Raw genomic sequence first — 20298 nt, 5'->3', positions numbered from 1 at the left:
AGAAACTTTATTGTCTTAAACATTTAGATCTAAGAGCAACTTTGGAATGATTTGGTTTATTTTATATAGTGTAAGTTTGGGGTCAAGACTCATTTTTCTTACCCTTATGTGAATAAACCCACCTGACCCTGCCCTAGTTGCTGAAAGGACTATTCTTTAAACATTGCTCTGCAGTTTTAACCACTGACAAAAATCCAACAAATCAAGTGTTTATATACATGTGTGAGTCTGTTTCTGAAATCTGTTCTTCTCCATTATCCTATTTGTCTATTCTTGAGCTAACACCACACAATCCTAAGTTTTATTTTTTCTTCATTGATTTGCCACCAAATACTTCCACTTAAGTTTTACTTAAATGGGTGTTTTTCAGGTGTTCTTTTTCTTTTTTGTATTATATTTCAAAATATGAACTAAGCAAGAGTCCCTATATCAAAATTCGCAAGATTTTGCTATAGTTGGGCTGATTCTGCAGAAACATTCAATCTTTAACTTTTACCCAGCTAATTTTTACTTACCTTTTTTCACAAAGAAAATAATGTCATTATACTGAGTAGATGGCCTACGTTTAATTTTGTTATTTGAAATGGACCAATAGGCTTGTTTTTTTGGGTTTTTTTTGGGGGGAGGGTAGGGGAGTTTACTGGGAATTGAACTCAGGGGCACTCGACCACTGAGCCATATCCCCAGCCCTATTTTGTATTACTTAGAGACAGGTCTCTAAGTTGTTTAGCACTTCGCCATTGCTGAGGCTGGCTTTGAACCTATATTCTCCTGTCTACAGAGCTACTGGGATTACAGGCATGCACCATCCTTCCCACCCTCTGCCAATAATAATAATAATGAAGCAGAAAAGAAAGTTAAGTAACCAGGCACCATGGTTCATGCCTATAACCCTAGCTACTCAGGAGATTGAGGCAGGAGGATCCACGAGTTCAAGGATAGCCTAAGCAACATAGGAAGACACCCCTCACCAAATTTTTTTTTTCTATCTTACCCTCCCAAATAACATCAGATTCCTATCTAATAAATACCAGAAGCCAACTTAGCATCATTTACACAAAATAAAACTCACCTGACTGAGAGAAGAGACAGTGCTCTCATGACCATGGTTCTAGCCAGAAGAACTTGAGCAGCAGCTGTCACTCTCCTTAAAGCCACCACCCGGTCATGAGGATTTGCAAGAGCTGCTGCCTGCTCTCCTAATGTTATTCTCCCAGAGGAACTCTTTTCTACAGAGCCATGGCAACCTGAAAAAACAGGATTGTGTTTAGTTCTCAACAGGTAAAAAAAAAAAAGTATCTGGAATACTGAAAATTTTTCCTATTTTATATAGATGCTAGCCTGCAAAGAAATACAGCAAACGAATGTATTTTGCTCATTTCAAACTTCATTATACAGAAAAGAGAAACTTGGATATTTCTAAGTTCTAATTTAGATATTTCTAAGTTAACAACCTATTAAAGTTTCTATTGAAAACATTTTTTGCTCATATGTCACTTTTACTGACCTATTTATCTATCTACTCCCCCTCTGCCCATTAGTACTGGGGATTGAACCCATGGGCACTCCACCACTAAGCTACATCTTCAGACCTTTATATATTCTAAATTTTGAGACAGGCTCTTACTAAGTTTCTCACGCTTACTTCAAACTTGCAGTCCTCCTGCCTCAGTCATTCAAGTAACTGGGATTACAGGCAACGCCAGCACCATAACCACTTCCACTGATATTAATAGATGTTTAGACAGTTTTAAAAATATGCTTTGAGTACACATAAAGGACTGTCACCAGTACTGTCTCAAGTCCTTATTTTTTATTCCCTACAACAAAAATTCCATATTTTCACCAATATAAAAACAAAAAAGCTGCCCAATAATTTTAGTCAGTTAAAGAATTCTCTAAAGTTTAAAAAATCCTTAGTCATGTTCTACAAATCCTCCTTTTATCACTTCAAGAGTTCATAAACAAAAAAAATCAAAACTTATATTTATTATATTATATCATACCTCTAAAATGTTAAAACAACTGGCTAGAGAGACTTAATCATGTAAGAAAATATTAAACCACTTTCTATTTATCTAAGAAACAAATTAAAATAGACAATAAAAATCAATGCAAATTAGTGTTTCAGTTTACCTATTTGCATAAGAGTCTCTTCCATACTGTTTGTAGCTGTGACCATTGCCACTGAGGCTCCTAGTGGGTCACTGTCAGGGAACTGAACTGGTTCTGGTACAATGCGCCGGTCATTTAAACCAAGTGGTCCAGCAAGCAATTCAAATTCCTCTTCACCTGTCAGCTTTTCATCTTCATCAACATCTAACATGTCCCAGTCTTCTGGAATTTAAATAAATAAATATATGATAAGTGAATATAAACCATGATTTAGTTCTGCTGGCAATCATTATTATAAGACATATCTAAAATACAATTGGATTAGCTAGGCATGATAACACATGCCTCTATTCCCAATGACTTGGGAGGCTGAGGCAGGAGGATCACAAGTTCAAGACCAACCTTAGCAACTTAGCAAGAAACTGTCTCAAAATAAAAAATAAAAAGGGCTGGGGGTGTAGCTCAGTGGGGTAAAGTGCCTGTGGGTTCAATTCCCAGAACCACATGCACACAAAATAAATAAATATAAGAAAGCTAGATTCAAATTCTACTACCCACAACATAAACTATGGCATCATCTCCTGGTGACCTGACCAAACTGCATTCTTGAAGCAGAGTGAGACAAGAGACAGGAAAAAGAACCAGTATAGTTGAAAATAAAATAAACAATTGGAAATGTCACAACTGGTCGTGGAGGTTTCGACCAATAAAAAAAGTGTTGTGGGACCAACAAAACGTTCATAACACTGTCCATAATCATTAAGGAGAGGTTATTTCAAGTAAATGAGTGCTCCAGAAAAATTGATGGTCATCTCAATTTTTTATTTTTCACTTTTCATAATTAGGATGTAAATTTAAAATATACTACATCTCTTTTCTACTTTTTGGAAAAAATATGAAAAACAGAAGTTAACATTCTGTGGTAAAGCTAATATTTGGGCTCAGGTACTTTTTCCTTTGACTTTCAAACTATGGTTATTACTACAGAATATTCAAGCTAATATGTACATAAATACAAACACATATCATGGTATATTTTAGTAACAAATGTTAAGCAGAGAGTATATATAAAAATACATGTAAAATAAAGAGGCTCTCAAAACAAACAACTACCTTCATACACACTGTCCTGCTTGCCAATTAGATCTGGAGCTTGTCCCTTGTACCTGCACCAAACATGAAGAACATTGTGTTTTTATATAAAAGTTAGTATCCAAATTTGTGCAAATTAAGCCATTAGAATGTTTTAATAGGTCATTAATAAAGCAGCAAAATATAAAAGAGTTTTGTATTATGGGGTAATATAATAAAAACTATAAGTAAGTATGTATACACATGCTAATAAATCAGTGACTGTTTTACCAAACAACTGGGGAGATTTCTGATCATCTACAACCAACTCTTTCAGTCAAACTTCCAGGAAGCCTTTACGATTTAATAGTTGACAATAAAGACCAAAATTCTACTTACTAGAGATTAAGGATATAAAGAGAAAATATTTTCATGGCAACTCATTTAAACAGAGCAGTCTATTTTTTCACCAAAAAAAAAAAAAAAGATATTAATTAAGATGCCAGAAATATGGTATAATACATCAATGAAAAAAACTGACTGTATGCCTTCTGAGGGTTAAGGCAAGTGTCCTGACTAAAACTGGCCAATAAGTCAAAGATTAATAAACTCCAGTGAAGGACCTGCTGTCATGCCTCTATTTCAAGACCTCAGAGATCCTAAAAAGACCTGCTGTCATGCCTCTATTTCAGGCCCTCAGAGATCCTAAAAGTATTCCCTACTTCACCACACTTTCTGCCACCAATTCAGCAATCACAGGACTTTGGGAAGATAAAAATTATTCCTCACATGGAAAGTCTTCAGTTCCTATCTCTTAAGGTATATGATATTCATAGAGCCTAGATATCTACACAATTTCAAGGTACCTTTCAGAATTTGTTGTCTTGGACTTAGTCTTCTGAGCTAAATACTTCTCCCTGCAGCTTCCACATAGCAGGTAGTATGGGTTTCCACTCCCACATTCACCACCGAACCAGCCATCCACATAAGAGCCATTACTGCGATAGCCCTGACGATTTGCACTGCGCCCACAGCCTGGGTGGTTTCTCTTCATGTGCTGATTGAAGCTGACGACACTGCATTCACATAGTTCACATACCACCACTTCTTCCCTATCTTCAGACTCACAAACATGCTGCATAAAAAATGATTTCATACCAAATTATTATAGTCAAGTTAACATAAAATTAAGAGGTAAATAGATTGTTTACAATATTAACTACTTTGTTTACATATCTTAAAATATTCAGAATATTTTCATTAATACTTCATAAAAATTTATTTTAAATAAGAATTCAAGCCAGGCAGTGAGGCATGCCTGCAACTTTGGAGGCTGAGGCAGAAGACCCTAAATTCGAGGCTACCTTAGGAACTTAGTAATACTGATCCTATTTCAAAATAAAATAAAAAGGGCTGGGTGTGGCTCAGTGGTAGAGGGTCTCTGAGTTCAATTCCCAGTACCATAAAATTAATTAATTTTTAAAAATCAGAATTGAGACCCACAATATGAAGGTTTTCTTTGCTCTTCCTCACTCTTGTAAATTGCAATATGAGAAGAGTGAGAAAAGAGTTAAGAACATGACAATCTGCCCTATCTCAAAGCAATAATAATTAAAAAACCCTCTCAAGTGAAAATAACTATTTTTTATCTGGCTATAAAATGCTAAATCTATTTTTTGAATTTCTAAGAAAAGTCATTAGGATGCAGTTATTTTACTGACTTAATATGGCAGTTAGTTTCCTATAAGATTTATGTCTAATAACTTTTTAGTCTCTCTACTATAAAATTGTAATGCTAATCAATTTATACATACAAACCCACATGTACCCTATCCCTGGATGAAGGTATTTAAAATATCTTTGTGGGCACTGGTTCCCAGAATGAGATATTAACAGTGATTAAATGGAACCTATGAAGGAGAAGAGCATGCACTCAGACAGCAATGTGAACAAAGCAGTTAAGTTACTTAACCCAGCAGCATCTATGGGGACTGATGCTTGTTTTGTTATCTACCTCTGACATTACAATCAAATATTGCCACAATATGGCTCTCTTCATCTAGTCTGGGGAAAGAAGCAGTAAAATTGCAGAAAAAGCAACAGAGAAACATATTCATATTGGTTTGTAGGTATCAAAGCAACTTCAAGCATTAAATCCCCAAACATCAAGATGAGATATAAGGCTTTTAAGAGACTTCAACTCGACACAAGGCTGCTGTTAGTAAGATATATGAATAGGAGGGCAGGAAAATAAGTCAGAGCAGCCCCCGCTGCAGTCACACACACCCAGGTAGGCCAATCCAGTACCTCTGGGATCCACATTCCCAGAATATCATTGTCACTGGTCAGGTCTTGTCCAAACATAGCTTCCATTGCTTCATCATCAAGATCAATTTCCAATTCCTCATCTAAATTAAAGTCATACAATGCCCCTGGGTCTTGCTGCAAAGATATTCCTTCTCTTCGACTTTGATTCCTGTGGGCCTGCACAGAGCGGTATAACCCCGCTCAGAACAAAACAGAAACGGTATTTTATTTGCATGAATAAAGTAATTCTGAATATTTTGCCAGTTCTTAACTGCCACACATAAGATGAGTACCAAACTCATCCTATACAACAAACCTATCACATGTGTTTCATCTCCTATAAAATAGGGACAATAACAGCACTCCTGTCTCACTGGGCTAAATGTTTAAACAAGATAACCCATGAAAAATTCTTTATAAAAACATTCAATAAATGTTAGCTGCTATTATTCTTTCAGGTTTACTTTTTATTTTTATTTTTTGCTTTTTAAAATTTTTTTGAATTTTTTATTTATATATGATAGCGGAATGCATTACAATTCTTATTACAAATATACAGCACAATTTTTCATATCTCTGGTTGTATACATAGTATATTCACACCAATTTGTGTCTTCATACCTGTACTTGGATAATAATGATCATCACATTCCACCATCATTAATTACTCCATACCCCCTCCCTTCCTCTCCAATCTCTCTGCCCTATCTAAAGTTTGTCTATTCCTCCCATGCTCCTGCTCCCTATCCCACTATGAATCAGCCTCCTTATAACAAAGAAAATATTCAGCATTTGGTTTTTTGGGGGAAGTTATTGGCTAACTTCACCTGGCATTATCTAAGCCATTCCCCTTTCAATTCATAATAAATATATATATCCTGCGTTTTCCAGGACAGTCTGAGTTTCTTTCTCACTGTTCCCAAAAATGACTGAATCATTACTTAAATTCTAATATTTCAAAGATCAAATCCTATTTTGACAAATCACATATCCCAGTTTTTGGTTTATAAAACATATTCCCCAATTTATACTTTAAAACATAATCCTATAATAATTTACTAATGAATTGAGGGAATTTATTTTTGCTTAGGTAGGGCCTTATCTACTGGTGAATACCTAACGTCCACAAAAAAAGTTTGTGCCTACACTTTTTTGGGCAGTGTCCTTTCTAGTTCCTTCTCACCACTGATGATAAATATCTCACCACTGATAATAAATTATCAAATATTCATCATCACTTCTGAGGGATCATTTGTAAACTTTCTCAAAACTTATAAGTGGCCTATATAGCCTTCTACATCAGAGGGAACTTAAAAAATAAATCTTTACATATATATTCTCATTTCAATTATGTAAAATTATGCAAATATGTAAAAAATTATATACAAATAGTTATTTTGTTAATGTGGGTGGACTGAATACTTAGTATTATTAGTTACATCTTCTTTAATGCTGCCCTTACAATGACTCTAAAATAAAGTCTTTCACCAAGAGAAGTTGAAATATAATTACCTGCTCTCGCTAGCAATGTGCGAGCTGCTAGATCAAACTTGTGCCTTCTTGTTACTGCTGAGCGACCTCTAGCTGGTGGTCCACTTCCAGAAGCTGCATTCTCTGTATGATCCAGATTATCAGTGCTACAAGTGCAAGTTTGAAAGCAACATACCATGAAAAGAAAGCAAGGTGTAAGCTTTCTTGTGGCACTACATTTTTCTCTAAATGTCTTGAGAATAAAATATGCTTTTTTTAAAAAATTTTTTTAAATGCTGGGGATTGAACCCTGGGCTTTGTGAAGCTTAAGTATTCACTTGCTCTACCACTGAGATATGTCTTTAGCCTATGATAAAACTTTGAAATCTGTCTTTTGTCCCTTGCAAAGTTCCTAAATTATAAATAATATCATATGCCCTGATTTTTAATTCCACCAATAGTGAAATGGTGCTTAGTTCAGATTCAAATTAAAATTAGATTAGGACTGGGGATGTGGCTCAGTGGTCATTGTGCTTACTTATTATAAGTGAAGCCCTGGGTTCATTCCCCAACACCAAAACGAAAAAGAAGATAAAATATTTGAATAGAATAAAATATTTAAATAAATCCTAAATAATTAAATACTTATAATTTGAAATTATTATGAATAGATATTTCAAAATAAATTATGAAAATATTCACTGAGCTTGTTACAAAAAGTCTGCATGTTATAAAACACAGCCTTGGTAATTATACAACTCCATGATAGAGATGAAAAATGAAGAAGGTCTAATATCATAAGAAGTGCTGCAGGAGAAAAGATATATTTTAAAAAATATTTTTTTTAGATATAGTTTAATTAATTTATTTATTTTTATGCAGTGCTAAGGATCAAACCCAGAGCCTTGCACATGCTAGGTGAGCACTCTACCACTGAGCCACAACCCCAGCCCCAGGAGAAAAGATTTTAAGGAAGATTTTAGAATATTTTATTACATGTCATTTAAGGGCAGGCATCATCTCAGAATTCTTTTTACAATGTTAAAACGGGACATATTATACTAGATACTGAAAATTAAGATAAAATGAAAATTTAAATTTAACTATACTGAGACAGATTAATCTCTATCACTAAAATGAACATTCTATATTATATCCCTTGTGAGATAAAACTGTTTTTATCAGGGTGTTTATTTTACTTTAAAATAAACTTTTAAATTTCAGCTTCCTTTTTCCAGCTAACTTTTACATAAAACTTATGCACTTCCTGCTTTTCATGAAAACATCCATTCTGATCAAAACTTCTCATTTTTACTCCTCACAGAAACATAAGCTTATAAATGCCCACCTTTTCACGTAACTACATTTACCAACTTTATTCATCACTAGAAACATTCATGAAGTGAAATAAATGGTTATTTTGGAGGAACTATTTTTAACACATGGAACAGAAATAAGAAAAAGAAATTGGAATTTCACCTTTCACTAAAGCCTTCCTCCATTTCAGCAGCATCTGCTGATGGTATGTCTCCTGGTGACTGCAAATAACAGGGATCATTTGACTTTCCACCACTGCCTAAAACTGCTGCTCCATGCCTGGAGTCAGCTGTGCTGCCTGGCTGGGGCTCTTCCTCATCCTCATGCCCAGGGTGCTCTATCATCCACATGGCAAGGACAGTAATATTCTGGGCATCGGCCTCTCCTCGAGCACCTATATAGGGGGAAAAAGTTCTGATACTTAATTTGGACAAAGTAATTAGTTATGTTGCTATCAGTTTTGAAGTGTTTTGTCTCATGCCCTTGTAAATGGTAACAGTTACATGGATCTGGTGTTAAAAATCTTACCAAGATTTATGACCTCTTTAAAAATACTTTGCCTTCACTAAGGTAGGACTTCTCATATCTACAGATACTAATAAATAAAAATTTATCCCACCTGTAGCTTCCATGGCTTTGGCAATCTGTCGGAGTGAGAACCCCATTTCCAGCAATGGGACAGCAATTGCTGGAGGAGGAGGAGAAGTTGAAAGTCTACTGCTTGGATCTGACAAGGCTGAAGCAAAAGAAAAAGAAGTAAAGGCCTAAATGTAAGTTCTCACAATAGCTGTAAGTCTCCAATTTCCTGGAAATGTCTAAATTTAATAAAATCTTACTCTAGTAAAATATGCTATGACTAAGCTTATTATAGCAACATAAAGGTTTTCAAACAGATAAATCTGCTAGTAATATAAAATAAACTTGCTGAAAATTCCTTTAAAAAAATTTCAAACTTACAGGAAATTTGCAAAATAGTACAAAGAATTTTTTATCCTGAACCAATGCAGAATAAGTAGCAGACCTGATGTTCTACCTCCCCTAAATATGTTAATATGTAACTCCTATAAATAAGAATACTCTCCTGAATAAGCATATTAAGTGTCTCAGCAATGTCCTTTACAGCAAAGGATCTAATCTGGGATCAGATTATCTTTGCATTTTATTTAGTTGTCAAGTCTTTTCTATCTCCTTCAATCATTTTGACATTTCAAAGATTAGATATTTCAAGATTAGATATTTGATATTTTGAAGATAAAGAGATTTTGTATAATGTAGCTCAATTTAAATTTGTTATTGCTTCCTCATGATTAGATTCAGATTAATGCTTTTTAGTATTTTCTCATTGCATTCTATTAGATGATACACATGATATGCAATTTCTTTCTTCCTCTTCTTTTTTATTTTTTAAACTTTTTTGATACCGGGGATAAACCCATGGGTGCTTTACCATTGAGCTACATCCCTAGTCCATTTTATTTTTTAATTTTGAAACAGGGTCTCACTGGATGCTGAGACTGGCCTCAAACTTGAGATTCTTTTGCCTCAGTCTTGGGATTATGCTAGCCAAGATACACAATTTCAATCTGTCTCACTTCTGGTGATGTTAACTTTGCTTACTTGAGTTAGATGGGATCTGCCAGGTTTCTCCACAGCAAAGTTACTGTTTTCCTTTTTCCCTTTAAAACTAAAAAGTATATTTGTGGAGGTATTATAAGAATGTGAATTTTCTACTCCTCATCAAAGTTTTACTCAATAGCATCCATTTATATTTAATGGCTGAATTATTATAATGATGATGATTTCTAATTTCATCATTCCTTTTAAATTCATTAGTTGGTCCTCCACTCAAAGGCAAGGCTTCTCCTATCTCCATAGGAGAAAAAAGTATAGTCTTGTATATAGTATTATTATGATTATTTATTTTGATACCCCAATTTCTCAAGTTTGACAGTCGAAGTCCCGTAGAATCTCAATTTCTCTATCCTTTAGGTATGTACCTACCATTCCCTGAGCATTTTATTAGTTTTGGTACAAATTATTCCAGATTCATCTTACATTCAGCCTTACAATAAACCATTTCTTCCGAAAAGATCTGGCCTCCTTTTAGTGGACAATAGTGTTTAGAAGATAAGATCTAGGTGCTAGTGTGCTTTTTGCAAGTAAAGCATCATTGCTCCCAGATTATCTCACTGGCTGGTAGATATCCTCCCCATCCTCCTTGGCTCTGATACCAAATAATTTCTCACTTCATTCAGACTCCACTACTATAAGAGCCAGGCCACCTGCACACATGAGGAGCACTTCTTACCCCAATTAGGCTTTGACACCCCACTTTGGCCACCATGTCACTTACCTACCAAACCCTGCTGGTATAAATACCTATCTAACTTGGCTCCAACTAATAGTGAAGAAAGAAAGGGAGGTTAAAAAACAGGAAAGAAAGGAAGAAATGAGGGCTGTCAATTTTGCTTTAAAAATATCACTATTGGCCAGATACTGTGGTGCACATCTGTAATCCCAGCAACTCAGGAGGCAAGAGGATCACAAGACCAGCCTGGGCAACATAGCTTGTGATCTAATATTAGATAAAATAATCACTATTGTTATAATGGTAATGGTCTTGATATAACTATGGACTTCTGCTTCTGGTTGTAATGGAAAACCAGACTCCAACCTTCAACTAAAAATCCAGACAAAACATATTAATAATCAGCAGATACTGGACTACAGGCAGGTAGGACAGTGATTTCTGAGAGGAGGGAAACAAGACAAATAGTACACCTGCCTCAGCTTACAGCCTTTTGAGTATTTTCACACTGCAGCACAGGGAAGGAAAATCCGAATGAAAATCAGTGGTCTCTCTAAGTTGAGAAGACAGAGTTGATAATTCAGGGAGGCCAAAGGGGCAAGAAGTTCCAGGGAAGAATACCAGTAAGGAGAGAGAGATAAGGGATGGAGAGCTGCATAGGAAAGAGAGCTCCAGAAATATACAAAGTCTCTTCTCTTGATACAGAAACTAACCAAGCTAGAGGAAAGAACCACCAAAAAGGAGCAGGAGTTTAATATCTAGAGCTCATATAAGGTGAGAACAGTCTGTATTACCACAAGCCAGAATAAAAAGTCCTTTTAATGCAAAAGTCCATTAATGGGTAGGCTACTAAAAAAGGTACTGGCTTAGCAATAGGGAAAAGTTAGCCCATGCTAAAGTCTGTCCCAGTCCCACTTAATAAAGCATAAAAGCAAGACTTGAAAAGATCAAACTGCTTCCAAGTAACCTAATTATATTCCAGAACAAAGGCTTTGATATCCACTGGTACACCCACTGGCTGGGTACGCACCTATAATTCCAGTGATTAGGGAGGCTAATCAAGAAGAAACACAAGTTCAAGGCCAGCCTCAGCAACTTAGTGAGACCCCTAAGCAACTTAGTGAGACCCTGTCTCAAAGTAACAAGTAAGAAAAGGGGATGTGGCTCAGTGGTAAGTGTTCCTGGGTTCAATCCCCAATCTCAAAACAAACAAAAAATTAGGAGTAGATATGTTAATATGAGAGAAAGCACATTTTGTGGCAAAGAATAGTACTAACAAAGTTAAAGTATATTTAAAGACATATGTAATATTTAGCACCAAATAGGGTAAAATTCACAACGTCTATTATCCAATAAAAAAAATGACCAATATGCAAAGAAACTTTTTTTTATTTTTAGGTTTATAGTATACAACTCAAATTGAGGAAGAAATTTATAGAAACAGACCCAGAAATGAGAAAGCTGATAAGGACAGAAAGACATTAAGACAGATATTAAAACTAGATTTGGGGGTATGCTCCTATAATCCCAGAGACTTGGGAAGTTGAGACAGAGGGATAACAGGTACAAAGCCAGCCTGGACAATTTAGGAAAACTCTGTATCAAAATAAAAAATAAAAAGGGCTGGCAATGTAGCTCAGTGATACAGCACATCTGGGTTCAATCCCTAGTAGCTCCTCCTCATAACCAAAAAAAGACAAGTATAATAAATACAATTGATCCTCAAATATTTGCAGATTCCTTATTTGTGAATGTGCTTACTCAATAACATGTATTTGTACCCCCAATAAACATTCACTTGCTTTTGTGGTCATTTGTGGACAGGCAAAAAATAACAAATGTCCTTTTTATGGTCTATTAAATATCACGTTTTTGCATTTTTGTACTTTTCATTGGTGATTTCACTTATTAAAGTAGCCCCTAAGCATAGTACTGAAGTATTGTCTAGTGTTTCTAAGTACAAGAAAGGTGCAATGTGCCCTATGGAAAAAATAACATGTTAGATAATCTTCATTAATGCTTGAGTTATAGTGTTGTTGGCCATGAATTCAATGTTAATGCACCAATAGCACACATTAAATATGGTGTTTTAAAACAGGAAACTAATCCTGTGTTTCTTTAAAAGCAATGATTCAGTCAGTGTTCACAGCATCTTTCTAGAATTTGACTATTGCTAATAATGAGAATCAACTTTTATTCCCTATATACATGTATTCAGTAAAGTAGAAAAAAGACTGAGCATGTTAAAAAAGACATGAAAGATAAAAGGTAAAAAAGACTCAAATCAAACTTCTAGAGATGAATAGTGTCAGAATAAAAAAATACACTGCAAGAGATTAACAGCAGATTAGACACTGCAGAAAAAAGATTAATGCATCAGAAAGTACAGCAACAAAGACTATTCAAAGCAAATTACAATTTATAATGGGGCTTATAATATATTTAGAAGTTAAATGTATAAAACTAAAAGTATAAATGCTGAGAATGGGGAAATAAAAGCATTATGTTGTAAAAATTCTATTTACTCTGTATCAAGTGGCATATCATTTGAAGGTACTGTGAGAATTAAAAATGTATACTATAAATCTAAAAGTAATTTCAAAAAATACAAAATAAACTAACTAGCAAACAAAGGAGATAAAATTAATTAATGAAAAAAACTACTTACATAATTAAAAGAAAGTAGATAAGGAGAAAAAAGGGAATAAGGATCAAATGGGACAAAACAGAAAGATGGTGGATTTAAAATCAATCATGTCAATATTGCATTAAATGTAAATGGTCTAAACACCCCAATTAAAAGATAGAGAACAGCAGACAATTTTATAAGTAAGACCTGATTACTGGCACAAATGTATGTAGAAGTTAAACTATTCTAACACTATTTTAAAAAATAAAAACAAAACTCCTCAGGATTGGCTAGGTACGCACTTGTAATTCCAGTGATTAGGGAGGCTAATCAAGGAGGAACACAACTTCAAGGCCAGCCTCAGCAATTTAGTGAGACCCCTAAGCAATTTAGCAAAAAAGTTAAGAAAAGGGGATGTGGCTCAGTTGTAAGTGCTCCTGAGTTCAATCCCCAATCCCAAAAACAAACATGAAACTAAAAATTAGGAGTAGATATGTTAATATGAGAGAAAGCACACTTTGTGGCAAAGAATATTACTAAGAATAAGGAGAGTTATTTCATAATAATAGAAAGGTTAATTCATAAAAAAGACATAAGAATCCTAAGTTTTACAGACCTGAAGATACAACTTTAAAATATAAAAATTGAGAAACAAAAGGGGAAACAGACAAATTCACAATTATAGTCGATATTTTTTCAATAATTGATGGAGTATACAAAAAAATCAGTAAGGATGTAGAAAACTTGGACAACACATGACCTAATAAATAATTTATAGAACATTACACTCAATAGCATGATGCACATTTTCCCGAAGTACACATGGAATATTTGCTCAAACAGATCATACTCTGGGCTATAAAACAAGTCTTAGTAAGTTTAAAAGGATCTGAAAATATGTCCTTTAGGCTTGGTGGGAGTGGGTGTACCTCAGTGGTAGAGTAATTGCCTGGCATGCACAAAATACTGATGGTTCAATCCCTAGTACCACAAAAAAGAAAAAACACACACAAGATATGTTCTTTTATGACAATAAAAGTAGAATTTTAAAAATCAGCAAGATATCTAGAACTAAAGTCCCTAAATATCTGAAAACTAAATAACACACTTCCAAATAACCCTGACATCAAAAAAGATCTCAAAGGTAAATTAGAAAGTACTTTAAACTAAATGAAAATGAAGACACAGCATTTCAAAATGTGTAAGTTGCAGCTAAAGTATGTGTAGAGGGAAATTTATATCACTAAAAATTGTCTATATCAGGAAAGAAGAAAAGTCTGATATGACTCATATATAGTATGTTATTTATCTTTTAAGTCACAATTTAATCTAGTTTTAAATGAAGAAGACACTCAATTTGATGGGTGCAGTTCTCCTTCATTAAAATCACTGCTTTACCTTCAGTGAAGACAAACTATAATGTCCACATAATAAAGTCCACACATCTGGAATGCCAAGATGTTTGGGTGTCAAAGTAAATGAAAGCACACACACCTGTACGATTAGCTGGCCTTGCTGACTGTGAATCAGGAGAAGTCAAACTTTGCCTCCTTCCTACTTCATCAGAAGGAGAGGTTGGTAATGATGATATTGGAGGAGTCTGTGCCCGACGTGTGGGAAGTACAGTGGTAGTTGGGTAACTAGAGAACATTTGCCTTTGAGAAAATAGCAATGGTTATTAGCATAAAATCAAAATAGGAAATAATGTACACATGTCCAAATATTGAGACTCACTACAAGACAACCATTCTCCTCTTCTACTTTCTAAGATATTGGTCTACAGAATAGATATAAAAATGACCTGTCAAGTAAGAAGAAGGGGAAAAGATAACTTTAAAAAGAAACACTAAACATTTGTTTCCCTTGTTTCACTTAAGCCACAGTTAAGAGAGATCAGAACAGTCTTCTTTCTGAAGTTTTCCCTTGTGTACATATCTGACAAGCTGAAACAAAACTAAATTTAAATAAGTAAACGTTATTTGGAATTTACAAACCTATTAAGTAGGGTTGGCTAAAGAACCATCATAAAACATGCCTTTTCGTTTCAAAAGGTACACTTATTTGATCTTATAGTACAAATAAAAGTATAAAGAATTATGCTTAAATGAAATATAATGAAAAAATATATTCATGGATATGAGCTTTTTATTGAAACTAATGTTCAAAACACAAGTATTTATCTTCTGAAGGAAAAAAATTCCAAAGCTCAATCAAAAAAAAAAAAAATCATCATTAAGACAGCACTCAAGTGTTGGAGCCCTTGCTCATCAGTGGCATGGCTGATTAGACCTGGGTCTACCACTGTGAGACTTTGAGGTAACTTATTAAACTTCTGAGGGACATTTCCAACTTCATTTAAATGGGCTTTACTAAATGATCTCAGGTTCTTTCTAGCTCCAGAACACCGGGATTCATTCAGTTGGGCCCACTATTCATTAAGAAAACAACCATGCCTGGAGAACTAGAGGCATCAGAATAGCAGACATTAAAGGTCAACTTCTCTACCTGAGAAGACTAAGTGGCATCACTCCTGGGGACTCAGATGCAGGCACCGTTTCTGTGTCAGTGACTGGAGTGGTGGCAGTTGTGGTGTCCTCAAGGGAGCTGCTCATAAAGGAAGTTGTGCTTGAGGCTGATGGGCTCGTGGTAACAGGTGTCTGTGCCTGCTGGGCATGGTCAGCTTCTTCAGCTTGTTGATCAATCTCTATCAACCAAGATAAAGGTTAGGAAAGTAGTAAGCATTTCTTCTCTTCAAAAATAACAGTGGATGTGGAAAAATATTATTTAAAAGTTTCTAAATACGTTTTCTGAAAGATTTACAGGAAAAAGTCCCTATATATACACATCCTTATATGAATATTGTACTCATTATTCCAGACTCCATAGACAGTACTATAACAAGACCTTGAAATTATCCAGTTCTGTTTTTAGAGAAGAGGGTTCGCTCAAAAACAAACAGGTAAAAGTCTCACTTTCATTTTTAGGATTTAATAATAGATTCTCTAAAGATAACCAATCATTAAAACTGTGTTTCCTCAGGACTTTGATTTTGATACCTATCTCCAGTCTATACAGGCAAAGATAAACCATATAGATACAAGAATAAGAAATACCTAACAAAACCTCCATGCTTTAAAAATGACTCTTGAGTCCTTATCCTAAGAGTTAAAATGGGTGGGGGAGTTAAAATGTCTAAATATTTACAGTGTATTTATATATTTTTTCCTAATCTGGTAAGGGAGCCCACTAAAAAAAACAAAATAGGAGTTGCTAGAAGGACAGCTTATTCTATTAGATTTGCTAAATGGCCACATTCCTTCATAATCAACATGATTATAACACACCTCTCTCTGTTTACTAAGTGAAGACAGCGAAGAAGTACCGGCAAAGGAAAGGAAGGGGAAGGGGAAGAGTTTGTGGAAAGGGAAGGAATAAAGAACAATGTAAGTTTCATGAAGGCAAGGGACTTTATTTTGTTCGCTATTATTTGTAGAACCTAGAAAAGTACCTGGCACATAGTATACACTCAATAAACATTTCCTGAATGAAACTCAATTTTTATTTCAAAATTTATACTTCCCAAAGGGGAGGATAAAAGATAAAACAAAAGTTTTTTGGTTTTTTTTTTACATATAATATATGGACTATAAAAGTTGTGGGCTTTAAAGTACTCTTTAAAAATAGCTCTGAGACACCAGTCAGAATGGCAATTATCTGTTTTTAGAGAAGAGGTGTTGCAATTATCCAGTTCTGTTTTTAGAGAAGAGGGTTCTCTCAAAAACAGATGAAAGTCTCACTTTCATTTTTTAGGATTTAATAAGAGATTCTCTAAAGATAACCAACCAATCATTAAAACCGTGTTTCCTTAGGACTTTGATTTTGATACCTATCTTCAGTCTTTACATGCAAAGATAAACCATATAGATACAAGAATAAGAAATACCTAGCAAACAAGAATACAGACAACAATAAGTTTTGGTGAGGATGTGAGGGGAAAAGACACATTCATACATTGCTGATGGGACTACAAATTGGTGCAACCAATCTGGAAAGCAGTTTTCCTTAGAAAACTTGGAATGGAACCACCAGTTGATCCAGATACCCCACTCCTGGGTCTATACCCAAAGGACTTAAATCAGCATACTATAGTAACGCAGCCACATCAATGTTTACAGCAGCTCAATTCACAATAGCTAAACTGTGGAACCAACCTAGATATCCTTCAATAGATGAAAGGATAAAGCAACTGTGGATACATACACACAATGGATTACTCAGCATTAAAAGAGAATAAATTTATGGCATTTGTAGGTAAATGGATGGAGTTGGAGAATATCATGCTAAGCAAAGTAAGCCAATCCCCAAAAAACAAAGGCTGAATGTTCACTCTGATAAGTGGATACCGATCCATAATGGAGGGGCATGGGAAAAATGGAGAAACTTTGATTGGGCAAAGAGGAAGGATAGATGGAAAGGGAGTATGGGGGCAGGAAAGATGGTGGAATGAGATAGACGTCATGAACCTAGGTACATGTAGGATTGCACATATGGTGCAAGACATGAGAAGTTGTGCTGCAATTGTGTACAATGAATCAAAATGCATTCTGCTGTCATATATACCTAATTAAAATTAATTAATTAATTAAAATATCTCTGAGAAGTTAGTAGAATATTATATATTTTGAATCAGCTCAATAAATACTTGGGTATCTTTTATAGCATGAATTAAATTTGTTTTACAAAATTTCCTAATAATTATAATGCTTAGGAAGGTTTAAAACAGAAATTTATGTGTAGGCTAATGATTATTAATAAAAAAGTAACAAAAAAAGGATTGTTTACCTTACAAAGGAAAAATGATGTGATACTTGTTTTGGCCAAAAAAAAAAAAAAAAAAAGATGTTCTTAAAAATCACATAATATATCGACAGTTATAAGTAATTTCAATGGAACAAATTTTTTTTAAAAGTCAGATAACTTACCTTGTTTGATTTTGCCCCCAAACTGGTCTTCCAAAAGCCCATGGACCACTAGTTTGTAAATCATGGCTTGAGCTCGTTCCAGATCAGCTAATCCCAATGCTCTCTTTATGGGTGACCGCATGACTGCTCGCTTCACCATGTGTCGCATCAAGAACTGTAGGGCTGCACGCATCTCCACATCTTCATGAACAACTGGTGAGCTTGCACAGTCTGAGTTGTGGCCATTTTCAGCCAGGACTTTTGGTATCAACAACAGCTCAGCATATTTACTACAGCCAAGAAGAGCACTAAGTGATTTCATAGCACCAAGGTAAAGATAGGACAGCTGTACTGCTCTGATTTCTGACTGGGCTATGTCGTGGTTTTTGGACACATGTTCATGATTTTTTCTTTTTCCTTCTGTTATTTGATGTTGGGATTCCACTCCTGGCAGTGTTTGATCTAAAGAAAATGAAGCTATTTCATTTTCTGATTTGGAGCTTGTGGTACCCTGACTTTTGACATCATCAGCTATTAATCCTGTTCTCACGTCTAAAGTAGATTCACTCTCAGGTTTCTGATCAATGTCCCCTTTCTCTTCAGACTCATGTCGGTGTTTCTTTTCATGACGCTTGGTGCTCTGCTTCCCCATATCTTCATGAATGCCTGTTAGATATGTTAGGTCCAGCAGCACAGAAGCTGTCAGGCCTCGGAATCGTGCCACATCAAACGGCAGTGGTTCACAGGGCTCCAGATTATACAATGGAGTATCACTAGGCGACCAAAAAGTTGGGAAGCTTTAATAAAGATCAGAATGACACAGGAAAAAGCAAGTGAGGGAAAGACAGGAGGAAGGTACAGAAAATAATGTAGGCAAAACAAGATGTATTATGTACACAATACAAAGAATACTTTACACAAACTAAAGACATCATTACAGAGAGAAAAATGAGTCTATTATGAGAAAATGGAGAGTTATGATGCTACATGCAAAAGCACTGAGATGTTCATGTGCTTTCAAATGAGAATAGTCTTTATTATATAATACAACCCAGGAACTGCAAACTTCTCATAAAGGGCCAGATAGTAAATATTTTAGACCTTGCAGAGTACATGGTCTCAGTTGCCGGTATTCAACTGTGCCATTATAATACAAAAGCAGCCACTGATATATTAAAGAAAAGAGAGTGGCTATGTAAATTTACTTCCAAAAATAGCAGGGAGCCAGATGTAGTTTGATGTAAGCTATCTGGAAAGTCTGTATAATAAATCTAGTTTATTTTGTGGGTAATAGCTCTTTCAAAGTCTTCATAGAAGACTTCGTTTCACTAAGAAATTTACTTTATAGTCTTCAATTAATGTTTCTAATTTATAATTTAAGCAAAAATATGATTATATATTTCCTAACATTTGGCAAGAAATTCCTGAAGTTTATGAATGCTATAAACATGAAATAATACAAACTTTAACAAACATATAAGGTTTTGTTGTACTAATCTAAATTGTGATTCTGTCTTGTTTTCCTAATCCTGTTTTCCCTCTGCCTCATTTTTCTTACTTGTTTTCATTTACTAATTTACTTATTTTACTATACTGTTTGCATATTAGTAAGGTAACATAAATCCTTTCTGAAACAAGGCAAAGAATATAAAAGAAAATGTAAACTATTTCATGTAACTTTGTAAAACCATCATTGGTTTTTCTTAGATTAGAGAAGTAGACATTAACCCTTGAAATTGTGTGTAAAATTTATGTATATATATTTTTCAACTAAGTGGATCCATAGCATTCACTTGATTTTAAAACCATGATACTTCCATTAAACGCTAAGAACCACTGTTTCAGATATTGTTCTATGTCATATTAACGAATAATTTTATAGGAATCACATTAGGCAATATAATGAATAACTACATAATATCAACCAAAATCCATATTTTCAACTAATACAACGATGTAGAGTAATAAGTCAGTTTTGTGGATAGTGATACTTGACATTTTTCTTCTTTAATAAATGAAGTTTCTAATTCTAACTGAATGCAAACACATAAGTGCTTTTAAGTACTCTGCTGTATCAAATAAATGGAATTATTATATCTATTAAAAATCTGGGGCTCAGG

At 34.6% G+C, this 20298-nt stretch overlaps 1 protein-coding gene across 1 annotated transcript in view; it reads right to left on the bottom strand.

Moving 5' to 3' along the window:
- The window catches only part of Herc1 (HECT and RLD domain containing E3 ubiquitin protein ligase family member 1), a 182300-nt gene that overhangs the window by 37794 nt on the left and 124208 nt on the right, over window positions 1-20298 (bottom strand). The window contains exons 35-45 of the mRNA XM_048793217.1: window positions 18200-18975; window positions 15723-15921; window positions 14712-14872; window positions 8900-9016; window positions 8443-8674; window positions 7006-7130; window positions 5473-5693; window positions 4053-4321; window positions 3229-3281; window positions 2137-2337; window positions 1073-1247 (exon numbers count right to left, since the gene is read on the bottom strand). Of these exons, the coding sequence (XP_048649174.1) occupies window positions 1073-1247; window positions 2137-2337; window positions 3229-3281; window positions 4053-4321; window positions 5473-5693; window positions 7006-7130; window positions 8443-8674; window positions 8900-9016; window positions 14712-14872; window positions 15723-15921; window positions 18200-18975 (2529 nt within the window). The remainder of the gene's footprint in view (window positions 1-1072; window positions 1248-2136; window positions 2338-3228; window positions 3282-4052; window positions 4322-5472; window positions 5694-7005; window positions 7131-8442; window positions 8675-8899; window positions 9017-14711; window positions 14873-15722; window positions 15922-18199; window positions 18976-20298) is intronic.

Source organism: Marmota marmota, unplaced genomic scaffold (genome assembly GCF_001458135.2).
Source record: "Marmota marmota marmota unplaced genomic scaffold, marMar, whole genome shotgun sequence".
NCBI classification, from domain to species: Eukaryota; Metazoa; Chordata; class Mammalia; order Rodentia; family Sciuridae; genus Marmota; species Marmota marmota.
Note: the sequence above shows the minus strand (reverse complement) of the source record. Positions and strands in the feature narration are given on the sequence as shown.